The 20,296-nt window shown below is 43.5% G+C and overlaps 1 protein-coding gene across 1 annotated transcript in view; it reads left to right on the plus strand.

Moving 5' to 3' along the window:
- Positions 1 to 988: 988 nt before the first annotated feature.
- The window catches only part of SMYD1 (SET and MYND domain containing 1), a 42,267-nt gene continuing 22,959 nt past the window's right edge, over positions 989 to 20,296 (plus strand). The window contains exons 1-4 of the mRNA XM_068979580.1: positions 989 to 1,125; positions 14,877 to 15,053; positions 17,995 to 18,208; positions 20,092 to 20,222. Of these exons, the coding sequence (XP_068835681.1) occupies positions 989 to 1,125; positions 14,877 to 15,053; positions 17,995 to 18,208; positions 20,092 to 20,222 (659 nt within the window). The remainder of the gene's footprint in view (positions 1,126 to 14,876; positions 15,054 to 17,994; positions 18,209 to 20,091; positions 20,223 to 20,296) is intronic.

Below are 20,296 nucleotides of genomic sequence, written 5' to 3' on the forward strand. Positions count from 1 at the left end.
AGAATGATTGACATGAGGGCTTTCATCTTCAAAGCTGGCCTCCTTTCGTAACACATCCTGTAGTCCAACATAGCTACATTCATCAGAGAATGCTCAGAGCTCCATGCCCTAGGTGGGGCACTGTGGGAGAGCCAAAGAATATTAGAGAAGAGGGAGGCCCCTTGGAACCTAGAGAGTACTTAGTCGCTCAGTCATGTCCGACTCTTTGTGACCCCATGGACTGTAACCTGCTGGGCTCCTCTGTCCACGGGATTCTCCGGGCAAGAATACTGGGATGGGTTGCCATTCCCTACTCCATGGGATCTTCCCGAGCCAGGGATTGAACCCGACTCTCCTGCATTGCAGGCAGAGTCTTTACTGTCTTAGCCACCAGGGAAGAGAGAGGTTATATATATGGCAAAGGGTCAGGTTAGCATCTGTTACTTTCTGCCAATAGTCTACCCATGGAGAAAACAAGGGGCCCATCTCACTTAAGAAAGTCCAAGCCTGACAGCTGAAGGGTCCCAGAGCAGCAAGCATCACCTCGCCTCTTCTCTTGGACCACTTCAGCTGTCTCTGCTTTGGATTGACAGAGGCATCTGGTTGCTAAAAATACCTTACTGACCAAGTGCTGCCCATTCCAACTAAAGCTGAGCACGACTGCAATCCAGGACTTAGCTACTCCTTGCAAAGGAACTTTTCCAAAATTTTCAGGCCCAATTTGAGAAGCACACCAGCCCATGGTCTTTTTCTACTTTGTCAGCTTGGCTGGGAGGTGGAGGGGATCCTTCCTGGGTCACTGTCCTCTGGCCTGCCCCATCCCGGTCTCCAGGAAAAGAAGCAGAAGGGGGAGTGAGAGAGGGCCCAGGGGCTGGAGGGGGTAGGGAAGGGGAGGTGCTTGTCCATTTATAGACTTGCTCTTTGGGATGCTGAAGGTGCTGAAATAGCTGTGAGGACAAGGGACTTGGCTCAGTTTTAAATATCTGCCGAGCTGCCCGAAGACTCTGAGATGACAATAGGGGAAATGGAGAATGTGGAGGTCTTCACTGCTGAGGGCAAAGGCAGAGGTTTGAAGGCCACGAAGGAGTTCTGTGCTGCCGACATCATCTTCGCCGAGAGGGCTTATTCCGCTGTGGTTTTTGACAGGTATGGAATGTGGGTTGTTGCCTTCTTTCCTCCTGGTGATTTGGCCAGTGCCACACTCTCAAATACTTTGCTCTCAAAATTGAGGGAGAGTAGCACTGACATATATACACTACTGTTGTACAATAGGTAGGTGGTGGGAAGCTGCCGTATAACACAGGGAGCTCAGCCTGGTGATATGATGACCTAGAGGGGTGGGATAGGGTTGGGGTGGGAGGGAGACTCAAGAGGGAGAGGGTATATGTATACATATAGCTGATACACATTGTTGTACAGCGGAAGCTAAGGCAACATTGTAAAGCAATTATCCTCCAATTAATAAGAAAATGATCATGGAAAGGGATACAATTCATGTGGCTATTGATATGCACAGCTGTTTGCTGACAATACTTTTTCTCCAAAGGGTCATGGTCAATAGGATTTGCTCTGGTGCCTAGGAGGGTTGCAAAGGTGATTGAAGGCTGTAGGGCATACTCTCAGGATACTGGGCTTCCCTGGTGGCTCAGACAGTAAAGAATCTGCCTGCAATGCAGGAGACCTGGGTTCAATCCCTGGGTGGGGAGGATCACTTGGAGAAGGAAATGGTTACCCACTCCAGTTTTCCTCCCTGGAGAATCCCATGGACAGAGGAGCCTCTCGGGCTACAGTCCATGGGGTTGCAAAGAGTTGGACATTACTGAGCGACTAAGCACAACACAAGCACTCAGAACATACGTGAACTTGCCCGAGTGGGAGTGCTGTGTGTGCAGATGGTGGAGGGAAAGGGAATGAAAAGGGGGTGTGGTGTCCAGGAGACATTCTTCTATGGAACGCTCCATATTTTTTGCTTCGGAGGTGTAATAAATATATTAGAAGATTATGTAATTGCTGAGACTTTTAAAAAGTAATTACAAACACACAAGTAACACTGGAATCCATTTACCTTTGAAAAGTAGAATATCACCAATGACCTGTAACCCTGTTTCACGTTTCCCACCCCAGGTCCGAGTTTCCTCTGTCTTTCCTCTGAGGTAATCTTTGTTTTGACTTTAATATGTTTCCTTCTAGAATGTTCTTGTACTATTACATCTCTCTACATATATATATATATATATATATATATATATATATACTACATATATATATATATCTGTACTTATCAAAATGCATAGCTGTAGTTTGTTTTTTCTTTTTAACAGAAATGGCACTATATATATATATATATATATTATTTTTTTTTTTTTTTCCAGGCCACACTGTGTGGTTTGGGGAAATCTCAGTTCCCTGACCTGGGATTGAACCTGGGACATGGCACTGAAAGCACAGAATCCTAACTACTAGGTCACTAGGGAACTCCCAATAATATCATACTTTCGATGTTATCCTTGAACTTGCTCCTTTCACTAAACAACATGTCTTGATATTTATCCTCATGGGAACCGTTAAGTCTATAGCCACTTCTTTTAAATCCTCAAAGATCTGTGTTGTTTTTTTTTTTGTCCACATGTATATCTATCCATGTTGATCCAAATGCTATGGACCACCAATATTAACTGCTGTGGGTATTTTACCATATGAATATATGAACTTTTGAAAATCTATTGCCCTGTTGAGAGACATTTAGTGGTTTCCAATTTTTAATACAAACAAATGTTTCTGTGATTGAAATCCTTGACCATGTCCACTTGCATGCATGTGTGATAATTCTCTAGGAGAACTGGCTAGGAGAGAAATCACTGTGCCTTGGGGTGTGCAGTTTTCCATTTTAATAGGCCCTGCAAAGATTATCTATTAAGTTTACCTTCCCATTCCCCCTACAGTCCTGTCCGCACTTGCCCACCACACTTTTGCATGCGTGCGTGCTCGGTCGCTTTAGTCGTGTCCCGACTCTTTGTGACCCCATGGTCTGTAGCTCACCAGGCTCCTCTGTCCAGGGGATTCTCCAGGAAAGAACACTGGAGTGGGTTGCCATACCCTCCTTCAGTGGATCTTCCCGAACCAGTAGTAATCTTTATTTTTAAAAAACCCTCCACTGTGATAACATTATGACAGTATTCTCTGAGCCCCCAAATTGGGGTGACCTGACTGACACTGATGTGGTCTAAATTAAGATGGCCTCTGATAACCTCGATTCGGTGGTTGACTCACTGTACGACCATCCTGAGACTAGGCACAGCTTTTCAGAGATAATTTAAGTAGCATTCAAAGTCTCATTTCTTCCTGCCCACCAAGACCTTCAGGGAAAAGGCTGTGAATGGAGTATATGGCTAGCTACAGCTGAGGAATTTAGAAAGGCTGAGATGACAGTAAGACTTCTTCAGGGGGAGTGTGTCTTACTTTATTTACTTGTGTGGGTGTGTTGGGAGCAGTTGAGGAATCAATGGGATTCAGAATTAAGACAGAAAAAGCTAGAAACACAGGAACTCTGAACAATGATCTTAGTACTACTACTGAGTCACCATCTTGCGTTTTATAGAACGTCCATGTGTGTCTTCAACTCCCTAAAAACCAACATTGCCAATCAGCTTCCCTTTCAAAAGTGTCCGAAGTTGAGTGGATTTTCTTTCTATTACAAGAGTAAAACTTAGGAAGAAAAAAATGTATCTTCACATGAAGCTAACATTGACATGGTTGTCTATTTCCTTCCAGCTTATTTTAAAACGTTGTTGTTGTCTATTCACTAAGTCATGTCCGACTCTTTGTGACCCCACAGGCTCCTCTATCCATGGGATTTCCCAGGCAAGAATACTGGAGTGTGTTGCCATTCCCTTCTCTAAGGGATCTTCCCAAGCTAAGGATTGAACCTGAGTCTCCTGCATTGGCAGGCAGATTCTTTACCACTGAGTCACCAGGGAAACCCATTTTAAAACACAGATTTCATTTATTTGTACTATTAGTTGGGATCTTATCTAAACTTCAAGCATGCCCAGTCATGTCTGACTCTTTGGGACCCCATGGACTATAGCCCATGAGGCTACTGTCTGTAGAATCTTCCAGACAAGAATACTGGAGTGAGTTGCCATTTCTAACTCCAGGGAATCTTCCTGGCCCAGGGATCAAACCTCCCCTTCTTGTGTCTTTTGAGCTGGCAGGCAGATTTTTTTTTACCACTTCCCAACCTGGGAAGATTTTCATTTAATGATTTAGGTATCTTCTGTGTTACTATACTCTCTTTGTAGAGTTTAAGACTGCATACTTTCTGACCATTCCTGTATAAATGGACATTAAGATTGTTTATATGTTTTTCTTATTATAAAAAATTCATCATTCATTTGAAGTAAAAACTATATAAAAACAACTTTAGTGCATGTTGCAGATAAAATGCTAATAAAATCTTGTTATAATAATAATAAAGATTAGGATGATTAAATTAAATGATCTTTAAAATGATTTAAAAAATTGAAAAGATTATTTTTAAAAGTGATTTACCTAGTACACCTGAAACTAATACAACATTTCAAGTCAACTATATTTCAATAAAAAAGAAAGAAACATAGAAATTGAAATGACTGCTTCATAATTAAAAAATAAGAGATATAATCAAACTCATCACTGCGAAGATGAGGGAACTGCTCGGGTGTACCTGAGACAGCCTAGAGAAGCATCAGAGGAAAGCTTTGCTCATCCTATCTTCACTCCAGTTTTAGGGTCCTGGTGAGATTCAGCCACTGTAAGGGAGAAACCTGACTGGGGAGGTAGACCAGGTGACCCACAAAAGTCACCCTATGAAAGAAGCATTTTCTAACACTGTGTTACTGCAAACCAGGCTATCTGCATTACCTTCCAAAATGAAGATTTTATCTTTAGTTGAGTAGTGCATTAAATGAAAATCTCTTCTTGCAAACAATACATGAAATATATATGTATGTATATGTATATATTCTGTGAATCATTACAGGACTTCCCAGGTGGCACAGTGGTGAAGAATCTGCCTGCTAATGCAGGAGATGCAACAGACGAGGGTTCGATCCCTGCGTTGAGAAGATCCCCTGGAGTAGGAAATGGCAACCCATTCCAGTATTCTTGCTTAGAAAATTCCATGGACAGAGGAGTCTGGCCAGCTAAAGTCCATGGGATTGTAAAGAGTCAGACACGACTGAGTGATTGAGTACACACACAAACATACATGAAGCATTACAATAAATGAACCCCTGTGAAACCACCATCCTACTTAACTAGAACATTCTATTACATTCATCTTGCCTATCTTTCCCTATCCTGTCCCCTATTTGCCCCAAAGGTAACTACAGTGGTAGTCTGAATTTCGTATTACTTATTCCCCTGTGTTTTCAATGATAGTTTTGCCACATATGTACATATTCCTAAACAACAAATAATTTAGTTTTTATAACTTGTTTTTCATCTTTTTTAATTTTATTGTTTATTTATTTATTTTTTTTTACTTTACAATATTGTATTGGTTTTGCCATACATCAACATGCCAAGGTATACAGTTATAGGTGGTTTTATGTTCTTGCTTCTTTCATTCAAATGTTATTCTATTATTTATACATATGGTTTTGTGTAACTAACAAAATGGGTAAGCTCTGTATGTGTATGTACCACAATTTATGTTTCCATCTTCCTGCAAGTAGTTGCTATGGGACATTTTTGTTTCTATCTCTTGGTCAACAGATACATGGGATGTGTATCCTAGGAGTGGAATTTCTGGTTCATAATGCATGATATATTTAGCTTTAAAATATAATGCTGCACTGTGTCATGTTGACTTGCAAGTTGAACTGTGTCTTTGTTAGAATAGACTGGGCTTAGCATTCAGAACAGCTCTTCAGGCCTTTGTTATATAGCCCTTAGGTCTGGTTAAAATCGTTTTAATTTGGTTGGTTGGAAAAACAGGTCATCTGCTTAAACATAAAAGGCCAAGAATAAAACAGAGATAATCCATTGAGACCTGGCAAATGAGCAGCACCTGGGCACCAGGATCCCTGGTGGACATGGCTAATCAATCAGGCAACACCTTCTTCCTGAACTCCAACTTGGCCTCACTGTTCTTTCTAGCAGCAGCCACTGCGAATCAACCAAAACTGACGTTTAGAAGGGAGCCAGTGTGTCATGCTTTTGGGGGATTCTGAGTTTCATGCTGGAAGGGGATGAAGGCAAAGTAGGTGGATAAGGTCAATTTACCAAGGAGTCGTCTTTCATGGATTTGGTCTTTGAAAGTGGGTGAGCCCCCAAGCATGGTGGATAAGCTTGAGTTGTTCAATGTTTCTCTCTTCTCCTTTTGCTCTGTACTTAATTTCATATAGGCTTAGTTGTCCGAGGCATGTGGGAGTCTTACCAGACCAGGGACTGAACCTGTGTCTTCCTGTAATGGCAGACATTCATTCTTAGGAGCTTCCCTGCTGGCTTGGATGGTAAAGAATCTGCCTGCAATGCAGGAGACCCTGGTTTGATCCCTGGGAGAAGATCCCTTGAAGAAGCAAATGACAACCCACTCTAGTATTCTTGCCTGGAGAATTCCATGGACAGAGGAGCCTGGTGGACTACAGTCCACTGGGTCACAAAGAGTCGGACACGACTGAGTGACTAACACTAACCTTTAAAACTTATTTTGGAATTATTATTATTTTTTAATATAATTTTATTTATTTATTTTGGCTGTGTTGGGTTTTTGTTGTGGGCTTTTCTCTAGTTGGGGCGAGCAGGGGCTACTCTCGAGTTGTGGTACTCAGGCTTCTCATTTTGGTGGCTTCTCTTGTTGTAGAGCATAGGCTGGAGGGCATATAGGCTCAGTAGTTACAGTTCCCAGGCTCTAGAGCGCAGGCTCAATAGTGGTGACCCAAGGGCTTAGCTGCGTGTGGGATCCTCTTAGACCAGGATTGAACCTATGTCCTCTGCATTGACAGGTGGATTCTTTACCACTGAGTCACCAGGAAAGCCCAGCATTATTTTGTTTGAATTTATTATTATTGTTAAGGGGGTGAAAGATCTTTTAAATATGCCTATTGGTCATTACGTTTCTTCTTCTGCAATTTGTCTATTTTCTATTGATGCCCTCACTTAAAAATTATATTGTAGCTCGTTTGTTTATTACTACAGGGCTTCCCTGTGAAGTACAGGGAAGCCTGGCATGCTATAGTCAATGGGGTCACAAAGAGTCGGACATGACTGAGGGACTGAACAACAAAAAAGATGTTATTAGTTCCAAAGCTTTCCTTGGAGCATCTGTAAGCTTTTGAGCCCCTGACACTGAGTTTCTATTACCTTCTAGGTAGAACAGGGTTGTTGGCAGTCTGGAAGTGAAAAGTGTGTATTTCTTGATGACAACAGAGATGATGTAGAGTACGTGTTGGGCCATCGAGGGGAATTGGATCATAGGACACTGAAGATCTCTTCCAACCTGAGATTTTCTGAGTTATACCATTTTTTTCAGTACATGCAAGGGACTACAGTGTGGCAAGACAGGGGTGTTAGGCTAATATAGGAATAAAGCTTGTTTTGATTTAATTTAGCATCAAATACAACAAATATACTTTTTATAAGGAAAGTGCTCGTGGGCAGTTCTAGAAGCCAGAAATACTATTCAATTTTTTCTTCTTTTTATTTGATAAAGTCCCAGATGTCTTACATTTAGAGAATCTCTAGCCTATGGGTTCCTGACTGGGTCCTTGGATCCTTAGCTAGGGAAGCACCTGTAACGAGAGGATCAAAATGTATGTGGATGTGCATGCATGCTTTTTATTTCTGGGGAGAAAGTTGTTACTTTCAAAATGGTCCTCAACCTAGAAGAAGGTTGAGACGCATCAAATTCATTCAAGTCCTCTCTCTTACAGATGGGGAAACTGAGGCTTAGTGAGGCTTTCCCGGGTCACACAGGCCCGGGCAGGGGTTGAGTCTCCCAGGATCTTGTCTGTCATCGCTTTTCACTATCCTCCCCAACCACCCAACCCCTACAAGTGGGCCTACCATTGCCTACCTAAATTTTCTTTTGTTCTTGTCAATTCAATTATTAATATTTAGTCATAATAAAAGAAAGAATATACATCTATTAATTGCAGAAGAATCAAGATCTGGTTCTGGGGCCTGAGAAAGGTTAGATCCAGAGACTTGTAGGTAAGAAACAGAAATATACATGTGACTATACAGGGAAAGGGGCTTCCCTGGTGGCTCAGATGGTAAAGAATTTGCCTGCAATGCAGAAAACCTGGGTTAAATCCCTGAGTTGGGAAGATCCCCTGGAGAAGGAAATGGCAACCCACTCCAGTATTCTTGCCTGAGGAAATTCATGGACGGAGGAGCCTGGAGGGCTACTGTCAACAGGGTTGCAAAGAGTTGGACACGACTGAGTGGCTAACACTTTTCACTTTGATACAGGAAAAAAAATGTTTATAATAATAAACCAATGTATTAGTTTCCTTTGTTGTTGTTTAGTTACTAAGTTGTGTCTCACTCCTGCAACTTCATGGACTGTAGACTGCCAGGTTCCTCTATCCATGGAATTTCCCAGGCAAGAATACTGGAGTGGGTTGCCATTTCCTTCTCCAGGGGATCTTCCTGACCCAGGGAACAAACTGATGTCTCCTGCATCAGCAGGTGGATTCTTTACCACTGAGCCACCTGGAAAGCCCCAATTAGTTTTCTACTCTTGGTATAAAATATTATCACAAATTTAGTGGTTTAAACAACACAAATTTATTAGCTGAAATAAAACAGGACTATGTTTCCAAGATTTTTTTTTAGCTTCTGTAGGCTGCCTGCATCTCTGGGCTTTAAAGCAGTTGTGTAGCATCCTCTCCTCTGACCTCCTGCATCCTTCGTAGGACCCTAGTGATTACGTTACACTCACCCAGATGATTCAGTTTTACCTTCCCATCTTAAGGTTCTTAATCTTAATTTCATCCGCAAGTCCCTTTTGCTATGTAAGGTAATTCATGTAGTTTCCAGGAGTAGGACATTGACATTTTGGGGGGGTATTTTTCAGCTTACTTCAACCAATAATATGCACGTCCTATTAATCCAGTTTTTCACACATGATGTTAAGAAGTGAAAAGGACAGTGAATTTTTTTTTTAAAGTTCTTGACCAACTCCTGAATAATTCTGTTTAAAGAGTTGGAAGTGCCCAAGAGAACCTATCTATCCATCTGAGCAGGGAAAATCAAAGATGAAAATATGAGAAAAATAAAGATTTTTTAAAAACTTTTTATTTTGTATTATAGTCAATTAACAAGCACAGTTGTGACAGTTTCAGGTGAACAGTGAAGGGACTCAGCCATACACACACATGGATCCATTCTCCCTCAAACTCCCTCCCATCCAGGCTGCACGTAGCATTGAGCAGAGCTCCCTGTGCTATTCAGTAGGTCCTTGTGGGTTATCCATTTTAAATAGAGCAGTGTGTACATGTCCATCCCAAACTCCCTAACTGTCCCTTCTCCTCATCCTTTCCCCCGACAACATAAGTTCATTCTCTGAGAGTTTGAAAAGAAAGATATTTTAGAACAAATTACTGTCAGCTGGGCTTTTTTGAAAATTAAGCCAGCTATGAGCTTCTTCAGGTCCAATAGAGACGGCTGGGCTTGCAGCCCATGTAATTCTATGTGGACCCATGGGAACACCAGAATTAACCATGGCACATGCACAAATACATGTGTGACCTTAATCTGGTAACAGCTGGTGGGTAAGTGGTGGGATATAAATGATGCTATAAATGGAAATAATTTAATAAAGGGATTAGATAAATTCCTGAGCAGATAGTTCAGAAAATGAGTGAGTAACTGTGAAAGTATTCGGGTTACAGTCTTCAACATTTGCATTTGATGTTAAGGATAACCGCAGAGTAGATTTAGACATATATCTTTAATTTGGCACTTTAATTCATCTGCAGAGGTCAGACATGTTGATATGTCGCATGACCCATAGTGAGCTGTGTTGCTAAACTTTATTAACTAATCCTTAAATGCAGAAGTTTGGGGATAATAGCTTTTTAAGCAAAGATTAGATCAAATGCCAAGTTGTCCCCCAAACAATGTCACCTTCTCTTATTTGCATCTGAAGATGTGTTCTGAGTCTGGGAAGAGGGGTTTGGTAGAGTGTGGGAGGTGCATTCAAGTCTGAGTGAGGTGTGTGAGCCTTATCCTGGGAGCTGTGGCAGAGAAAATCTTGAAAGTTGCTATTTTAATCAAAGAAGTGTTAAAAATCTTTAGGTCTGGTCTAGGGATGTAGCACCACCTAACTTCCGCTAAGGTAAGTAATTGTGCAAATGGGCCATTTAAAAACAAGACTGGGGGCTTCCCTGGTGGCTCAGTGGTGAAGAATCCACCTGCCAATGCAGGAGATACTGGGTTTGATCCCTGATCCGGGAAGATCCCACATGCTGTGGAGCAACAGAGCCCAAATGCCACAAGCACTGAGCTCTAGAGCCTACACACAGCACTGCTGACGCCCACTTGCCGAGAACCCACGCTCTGCAACAAGAGAAGGCACTGCAGTGGGAAGGCCACACACCGCAACTGGAGAGCGCCCCTGTCACAACTAGAGAAAGCCCGAGCAGCAACGAAGACCCAGCAAAGTCAAAAACAAACAAACACAATTTTAGAAATGACACCAGGTGTATGCCGCAGCAAAAAGAAACTGAGTGTCCCAGCTCTGGCCACGTCTCTTCTCTCTGCAGAAGCCTCCACTGGACCCCTTCTGTCCCCTCCACCCCAGCCCCCCTGCCGGTAGAATAAGGTCTTATTACTGAAAGATGCATTCTAGGTCCCCCACAGTCCAGTCACTTTTCCAACACTATTTCCCGATAATGTGATCTTGTCAAACAGTTCCTCCTGTCCGCTAGATACACCTGCCCTGACTGCTTCCCCCATGGAAGCCCTTGACTCATGCCGGTGCCTCTCTGTGGCGGAGCACTTGACCTTCTATGTATAACTCGGCTCATCTTCAGACAGTCAGAACCGTGCCTCCCAGCCTCCTCGGTGATGGCCTTCCCAGATTCCTCCTTCCTTGACCTTGAATCCTGCAGCAGGATTCCTGGGGGGCATGCCTCAGCTTCCTTATATGTGTTTATGCTTCAGCCCAAACTGGGGACTGCTTGAAGGCAAAGTCTGTATCTTCTTTATCTCTGTCAGCTAGCTCAAGGCAAGACACATAATAGATGCTCAATAAATGCTTTTTAATAAACTTAGAACTTTTAATTTACTTTTAAAAAGGGAAATATAGTAAAAAATATAAAGAAAACAAAAAATTCAAAAATGGAAGTATAGTTAATTTACAATATCATATTAGTTTCAAGTGTATGACACACTGATTCAATATTTTTATAGATTATATTCCATCTAAAGTTATTACAAAACACTTGCTGTATTTCCCTGTGTTGTATCCTTATAGCTTATTTCCTTACAGCTTATTTATTTTATCCATAGTAGTTTGTATTTCTTTTTTTAAAAAATATGTCTTTACAGAAGGAGGTGGTAGGATCATGGAATCATTATCAACTACGATGAGACTTTTTTTTTATACCTTCGTTTTAAATTTTTTATTTATTTTTTTATCTTTTGGCTGCATTACAGCATGTGGGATCTTAGTTCCCCAACCAGGGATTGAAACTGCATCCCCCAGCATCGGAAGCGCTGAGTCTTAATCATGTGACTGCGAGGGAAGTCCCAGTAGTTTGTGTCTCTCTTAATCCCATACCCCTATCACGACCCTTCCACCTTTCCTTTCTCCACTAGTAACCACTAGTTTGTTCTCTACATCTGTAAGTCTGTTTCTGTTTTTGTTATACTCATCCGTTGATTTTATTTTTTAGATTCCACATATACGTGATAACAAACATTACTTATCTTTCTCTTTCTGACTTATTTCACTAAGCATAATGCCCTCCAGGTCCATCCACACTGTTGCAAATGATGCCCAATAAAAAACTGTGAAAGAAGAAAGATGGGGAGGAACAAGGAAGGAAGAAGGAATTTAAAATATTGTAAAGTTCTCCAGGTACTTGAGGGATGCGATGTTCTTTTTTAAAATTAATTATTTTAATTGGAGGATAATTATTTTACAATATTGTGATGGTTTTTGCTATACATCAGCATGAATTGCCCATAGGTATACATGTGTCCTCCCATCCTGAACCCCACTCCCGGATGTGATTTCTTTAAGACAGATGCTCTCCCCTGCAATTTTTAAGGGGAGACCTCATCTCAGGCTACAAGTTTTTAGGTAGCCCAGGAAGCCAGAACAGTTGGTCCAGTCCTCTCTGGCTGTGTTTTTAGAGGGCTCGTTCACCTTGCAGGCGCCTTCTATTTGCATTTATCTGACCAGGAACCAGTTATTTCCATACAAGGAGCTGAGCAGCAGCTGCCTTTCCATCCCTCTTGACTCTGACAGATGATACAACCCAGGGCTGCAGAGGAAAGAGGGAGCAGGGACCCGCTGGCTGGGGCAGGGCACACTCAGGGCTGTACACAAAGCAGGTAGGTTTGGGAGCTTCCTCTGCCTTCTGTTCTGGGAACAGTGTCAGGCACCAGGGACCCCTATGAGAATAATATCCCTGGGAAGACAGTGATGACTTATACACTGAAGGGGTGCTGTGACAGTTTAACAAAAGAGAATTGCTTAAAAATATCTCTGAAAATTGCAAAGCACTGTGTAAATGGGACTCTTGTGGGGACTGAAAAAATGAGACTAAGGAGGAGAAATGTGGCTTGGTGAAGGTCATCAGCTAAGCTGGTTGGCAGAAGCAGTCTTTCTCCTGGAATCTAAGATGTGGTTTTAAGTGGGGAGGGATGAATTGGGAATGTGGGATTAACAGATACACACTACTATATAGAAAATAGAAAAACAACAAGGACCTACTATACAGCACAGGGAACTATATGCAATATGTTGTAATAACCTATAATGGAAAAGAGTCTGAAAAAGGATATATATATATGTATAACTGAATCACATTACTGTATACCTGAAACATTGTAAATCAACTATACTTCTTTAAAATAAATAAGTTAGAAAGTGGTATTAGAACTTTATTTATTTAATTAAAGTATAGTTGATGTATGATATTATATGTCACACGTGTACAATGTAGTGATTCACAAATTTTAAAGGTTATACTCCATTTATAGCTATGACAAAATATTGGCTATATTCCCTGTGTTGTACAGTATATCCTTGTAGCTTTTTTTTCCCAAAACTTTAAAAATTGTAGAATGGAATCTAAAACAGATTGGGAGACTGTAGACAATGATCTGATGGTCAACATTTGGGACCCACGAGTTCACTAGGAGAAAGATCATTTCAGATTGATCATGTTTTCTTCTTATGAATTGTAATTAAACATTTATTATAACGAAGTGATTGTAAAGACTCTGATGAGACAAAATGAAGGCAAGACATTGTTGAACTGGAGGCTGAATTGAGTCAAGGCCTGATAAGGGATTGTATACATTGTTGTAAAGGTCTCTCCATCACCCGGTATGGGGTGAGGTCTATACTGTAGTATCTTGGGGCTCTGTCCCTAGCCTACTCCTTGTTCAAGTAATTAATGGGCTGCAATTCTGTGCAATTGTAAGTAATTCTACTCTTCCTCTCTTGCTGGGAAGACTTCAGGGAATACAAGGGAGTGAGGAAGACATTACTATGGGAATAACCTAACCTGTAAATAGGCACTAACCTTTCAAACTCTTGAGCACTTTATGATTAACTACTGGCATTGCACCTCACAGCAGTTAATGGAGTTGGCCACCTATCACTTCCGCTTTCTTTCTGAGCCAAGAGAACACATCACATAACACTGGTGACATCAGCAACTCTGTCATCCTTACTCTTGCCAAATGCACAGAATTATGACATAAATGTGTAGATGTCATTTTGGGTAAAACAGGTCATGTCCCATTATACTGTAGATAATTATGACTTTTTTATTCTTTGGAGAAAAGGACAGTCTATTTCAACAACGAGAAGGACACGTGACGCAGAATGCTCTCTCCCATGCCATGGTGCTAATGACCTGTGACTCTCAACAAGAACACTGTGAGGAATTTCCATCCACTCCCTTGGCTTAGAAGACATCCCCGGTTCCTATAGGGGAACTCCTATGTTGTGATCCAGGAACACCTTGTGTCTCCTCTTATAGTGCTGCTCAGGCTGCCTGGTGACCCCAGGTTCAATTGTTCCTCCAGAACTTGTGATAGTCCCAGGGCCTAACGCATACAGGTCGTAAATCTATACTTACTGAATTAAACTGAAGGGTTTATATGCAGAGTTCAACAGCATCCTCTTCATTAGTTTCACTGAAAAATATCTGTCAAAAGCATAGTTACAGGGCTTCCTTGGTGGCTCAGTGATAAAGAATCCACCTGCCAATGCAGGAGACATGGGTTCAATCCCTGATCTGGGAAGATCCCTCATGCTGTGGAGCAATCAATCCCATGTGCCACAACTACACAGTCTGAGTAGACTGCTCTACAGTCTGAGTCCCACAGCTACTGCGGCCCTAGAGCCTGTGCTCTGCAACAAGAGAAGCCACCACAATGAGAAGCCCTGGGACTGCAACTAATGAGTAGCCCCTGCTTGCTGCAACTAGAGAAAGCCCTCGCAGCAGTGAAGACCCAGAAGGGCCAAAAATAAATAAACAAAATTATAAAAAAGAATGGTTACAGCTGGAAGGGACCTTTGGAAACCCAAGCCCCTCATTTTTAAAGGTGGGACTCTGAAGCTGAGAAAGACAAGGGCAGCCCACTGAGCCCATACCCAAATGCCAGTCTCCCAACAGCTGGTGTGGTGCCCCAAGGTCACAGTTTTCTCCCTCTATTTCCAGCCTGGTGAATGTTGTGTGCCACACCTGCTTCAAGAGGCAGGAGAAGCTCCATCGATGTGGGCAGTGCAAGTTTGCCCACTACTGTGACCGCACCTGCCAGAAGGATGCTTGGTTGAACCACAAGAACGAATGTTCGGCCATCAAGAGATATGGCAAGGTGCCCAATGAGAACATCAGGTGAGAGCTGGGCCCTGGGGTGCAGCTTTGGATTCCAAAATGTCAGGTGAGGAGTCGGGTGGCAGCGGGGGCACCACGCCTCGGTCCAAGCAAGCTGGGCTGAGAGCAAGTCAGGGGAAAGCCCCAAAGAGACTATGATTGCTGCTTCTGTGCTCTCCCTTGGTCTGGGCTGTGCTTAGTCACTCAATTGTGTCCAACTCTTTGCGACTCCGTGGACTGTATCCTGCCAAGCTTCTCTGTCCACAGGGATTCTCCAGATGAGAATACTGACATGGGTTGCCATGCCCTCCTCCAGGGGCTCTTCCCAACCCAGGAATCGAACCCAGGTATACCGCATTGTGAGTGGATTCTTTACCATCTGAGCCATCAGGGAAGCCCCGCCCCACTTGGTCTGGGAAGCCCATTTATGAGGGAATTTCCACTGGGTGGAGCTGGCTGCAGACTTGTTCTGTGTGGCTCCTCAATGTTTAATTTTAAAAAACTGACCTGACTATCATATAATATGGCTTATATGAGGAATCAAAAAAAAAAAGGTCCAAATGAACATATTTACCAAATAGAAATTGAGTCACAGATGTAGAAAGCAAACTTATGGTTAGCAACTGAAACTAACACAATGCTGTAAATCAAGCACACTCTAACAAAAATTAATTAAAAACTGACCTGCTTGTCAAAAAATTAGGAAGTTACACATTAAAAAAATTAAGATTTCTGGCTTCCCTTGAAAAAACGTGAAGATTTGGCAAAATGAGAGCTCAATAGCAACTAACCTCTTTAAAAAAAAATAGAACTTTTCAAATTATCACAGCTCCATTCATCCCCATGGTTGTACACTAGCCCTCTGGACTCATTACACCTGAAAGTCATTTGCATTTGTAAAAATCTCTGCGCCAATACCTTAATTCCAGAGCTACCAAGTGCAGGAGGCTCCAGCAGGGTAGGACCTGATGCTAGATTGCAGGTAGGTGCTTATGAAGCTGGCAATGGAGAGTGGAGGAGATGGGGATGGTGATGCTGGAGCATTTGAACTGAGCATTTGAACTGTGAAGTTAAAGCCCAGAGTAACTTATGGGAAACTGCCAAATGAAATTGCTTAGTCAGCTTCCCCATCCCCTGTTCCCTAGTTCCATCTGTTGAAATCTTACTTCTTCTTTTCCCCTACTCCTTTTTGTAATTTCATGTGAAATTTATTTATTTATAAATTTCCCTCTTATTGAGGTGTAATTGATTAAGTCATAAGATATTGATATTTTAAATGTATTGTACATTGTGTTGATTTGCTATACATGTATATCGTGAAAGATCTATTTATCTGTGGTCACCCAAGACAAGCTTTCTAAGTGAGTGCCCTGCAGGTTCAAAATGCCACCACCAGTCTGGAGTGGTGGGCCTCTTTCTTTGGTCTCTTCCTGTCTTCTGTAAAGGGAGGGCAGTATGAGAACCAGCACTCTGGAGGTTAGCATCGCAGGGAATGTGTATTACCCGCACTTTACTCGCCATTGGAGAGGTTCAGAGAGGGCAAGCAACTTGCCCAGAGTCACACAGTAAGAAGTGGAGTCATCAGACTTCTCCAGTGCTCATCTCAGTTAGCCGCAGGGTCAGGAGAGACACAGGTTGCGGGGGGCGCTCCGCAGAAAGAGAGAGGCAGTGGAACTTCCCTCAGCAGAGCTGAGGGGTCCGGAGGAAAAGTGAGCCTGCTGTCCGCCAACCCAGCCCCTCGGGGAGCGAGAGACAATCAGACGACACGGGTTCTGTCTAAGCAGTTCCGCTTTATTGTCGTGAGCTCCTGGTTTACAGGGGTGTTTGCGAGGGACTTTCCATAGTTCTACCAATCAAGTTAAACGTCAGATTACCACGTGCTTACATCATGACAGGGGTCTATGGTGATCACCCATTGTCCACGTGCACGGAAATCAAGAGAGCCAATCAAAAATTTTGACAAACAATTTAAGCCACGCCCTCATCTCTTCCACCAGGCACCATCTTAGCTCTAAACCAAAAAGCTAGCCCTTCTTTTTAAGGTTTCCCATTGAGGGCCCCACAAGAGGTAACTGGACCTCACTCTGTCCCCAGACCCCTCTCATGGTTTCCCAAACCACACAATATGGCTTCCGCTTCCGTCTTCACCTTTATTCGCTTTCTTCTCCTTGCTCTCTAGCCCCAGCACCTTGCTGTTTCTTTTTCCCCCTGCTTCTTTTCACTGGACCCTGCAGCATGTGGGATCTTAGCTCCGCAACCAGGGACTAAACCCATGTCCCCTGTTGTGGAAGTTCAGAGTCTTAACCACTGGACCACTAGGGAAGTCCCCACTTTGCTGCTTCTAATCATGCTAAGCTCTCTCCCTCTCTTTAGGGCCATTGTATTCGCTGCTCTTTCCCCATTTGCACAGAGTTGGCTCCTGTTCACTCCACTGGCAGCCCCGTGTGCCTCCTCCAGCCTCCGCTGAGCACCTTGGCTTCCCCTGAGCATCTTGGCTTCCCCTCCCCCTCCCGCTCAGGTCACCCTGTTTGATTTTGGGCACAGCACTTAGCACTAGTTATCTTTTCAACTTAGGTCTCCCCGACTCTAAGAGGGCTTCCCTAGTAGCTCAGTCAGTAAAGAATCCACCTGCAATGCAGGAGACAAGAGTTTGATCCCTGGGTGTGTTAGATCCCCTGGAGAAGGAAATGGCAATTGGCTCCAGTATTCTTTCATGGGAAATCCCATGGACAGAGGAGTCTGGTGGGCTACAGTCCACGGAATTGCAAGAGTCAGACAGGACTTAGTGACTAAACCACCAACCACCACTCTAAGACTCTTCACGACACAAGAAATGCCATCCCTCTAGTTCAGAACTGTTACCTTGAGCCCGACACCACGCCAGGCAGCAGGAGGCACTCGGCAAGTGGTTGTGGAAAGAATGATTGCAGCAAGGCCTCACTCACTCCACCCTTCTGCACAGGCTTGCGGCACGCATCATGTGGCGGGTGGAGAGAGAAGGTAGCGGGCTCACTGAGGGGTGCCTGGTCTCCGTGGACGACCTGCAGAACCACGTGGAGCACTTCGGGGAGGAGGAGCAGAAGGAGCTGCGGCTGGATGTGGACACGTTCCTGCAGTACTGGCCGCCGCAGAGCCAGCAGTTCAGCATGCAGTACATCTCCCATATCTTCGGCGTGGTGCGTAAGAGTTCGCTCAACGTGGGGGGTGGCGTGGGGTGGAGGTGGGCAGCGACCCCAGCGCTGCCAGGTCAGAGAGGAAGGGGAGGCACTTCCCTCATGGTCCAGTGGTCAATACTTCCCCTTCCAAAGCAGGGGATGCAGGTTCAATCCCTGGTTGTGGAGCTAAGATCACACGTGACAAAACAAAACAAAACAGGCAATGTTGTAGCAAATTCAATAAACACTTTAAACATGATCTGCATCAGAAGAGAAAGTGTGACTGGAGAGGCCAAGAATAGCTCTGGAGGGTGAAGGAGGCCTTAGATGAGGAGCTCTCACTCAGTTCTCTTTCTGGTCTTGCTTTACTATGAGGTCATTCCTGTGGGGTCTGAAATCAACATCCCACCTGAAAACCACTCTTTATCTCCCATCGCATGTTTGGATGGTGATTTACTCTCTTGTTCATCTGCATTTCCTATACTTTCTCTACTCCACCTTGAAAATGAAGACCCAGGGGGACTTCCCTGGTGGTCCAGTGCTTGAGACTTTGTCTTTCAATGCAGGGGGCATGGGTTCCATCCATGGTCAGGGAGCTAAGACCCCCACATGCCTCATGGCCAAAAAACCCAGAACAACAGAAGCAATATTGTAATAAATTCAATAAAGACTAAACATGGTCCACCACCACCACCCCCATCTTGAAAGAAAATAAAATGAAGATCCAATCACTATTTCTTCTTGCTGACCAGGCGCTTTGGAAATAAGGTTCTTCCTTTTTCCAGATCTAATGGGCTGATCTTGGGGACCCAGGGAGAGGAGAGTAGGGGCTTTCTGGAGGGCGCTGTCTTGAGCCACAAATCCAGGTCTCCTGAAGTCATGAGAGAGGAGGGGATGGGAGCCCAGTGGGTCAGCAGACTCAGGCTGTGGGCTATGGGAACTTGTCTCCCATCTGGCAGGCTGAGTGCCTTCTGGGCTGCTGGGGAGTGGGCTGAGGAGGGAATTCTTGTAATAAAATAGTATGATCGTGCTCAGCACCTCTGAGTCCTCCATGTGCCAGAGCTTCTGTAATAGAGTTTTCCAGAGAAACAGAACCACAAGGGTGTGTGTGTATAGAAAGAGAGAGAGCTAGTGAGAAAGAGATTTAATGAACTGCCTCTTGTGATTGTAGGGGCTGCTGGTTAGGCCAGCAGGCTGAAAACCCAAAAAGGAGAATTGTGTTTCAAGTACAAAGGCAGTCTGCTGAAAGAATTCCTCCTTCCTTGGGGAATCAGTCTGGCTCTATGAAGGTCTTCGACTGATTATATGAGGCCACCTCCACTGTGCAGGCTAACCACCTTTATTCTAAGCCTCCCAATTTAAATGTTCACCTCATCCAAAGAACACCTTTTAGAAACATATGGAATCATGTTTAACCAAATATCTGGCCACCACAGCCCAGCCAAATTGACATAAAATTAACCATCCCAGTGTCCCAGATATTATTTTATTATTGTACACAATCTCTGCAACATAAGAGGAAGTTCGGGGCTTTTTCTGGTACTGCTGTGTAGCTTGTGAGATCCTATATCCCTAACCAGGGACTGAACCCCTGCCCATGGCAGTGAAAGCAATGAGTCTTAATCACTGGGCCACAAGAGAATTCCCGTCTTGGACTTTTTAAGAATACAGCTACCCCAGACTTTCAAGGTAATGGTGTAAATTGAGACTCTCGCATGGTACTAATCTTGAGGGTCATTTGGAATCACATAGAGATCAGGAGACTAACTGTTTTGTTTCCAAACTCTCTAAGCATTTCCAGAATGAGACCAGGTTTTCTATTTTTAAAAAAACTTTCAACAGCTGGTTAGTGTTCTGCACCAAGTCTGGTCTGTTAGCTGACTCTCATCTTTTCTTCTGGGCAGATTAATTGCAATGGTTTCACACTCAGTGACCAGCGAGGCCTGCAGGCTGTGGGCGTGGGCGTCTTCCCCAACCTGGCCCTGGTGAACCATGACTGTTGGCCCAACTGCACTGTCATATTTAACAATGGCAAGTGAGTATGTCTTTAACTTGGGTTGGTGTGCTGGGGATGGGGAGACAGTAGGGTATCATCTCTACATTTGACTT

Source organism: Capricornis sumatraensis, chromosome 1 (assembly GCF_032405125.1).
Source record: "Capricornis sumatraensis isolate serow.1 chromosome 1, serow.2, whole genome shotgun sequence".
In the NCBI taxonomy this organism is placed as follows: domain Eukaryota; kingdom Metazoa; phylum Chordata; class Mammalia; order Artiodactyla; family Bovidae; genus Capricornis; species Capricornis sumatraensis.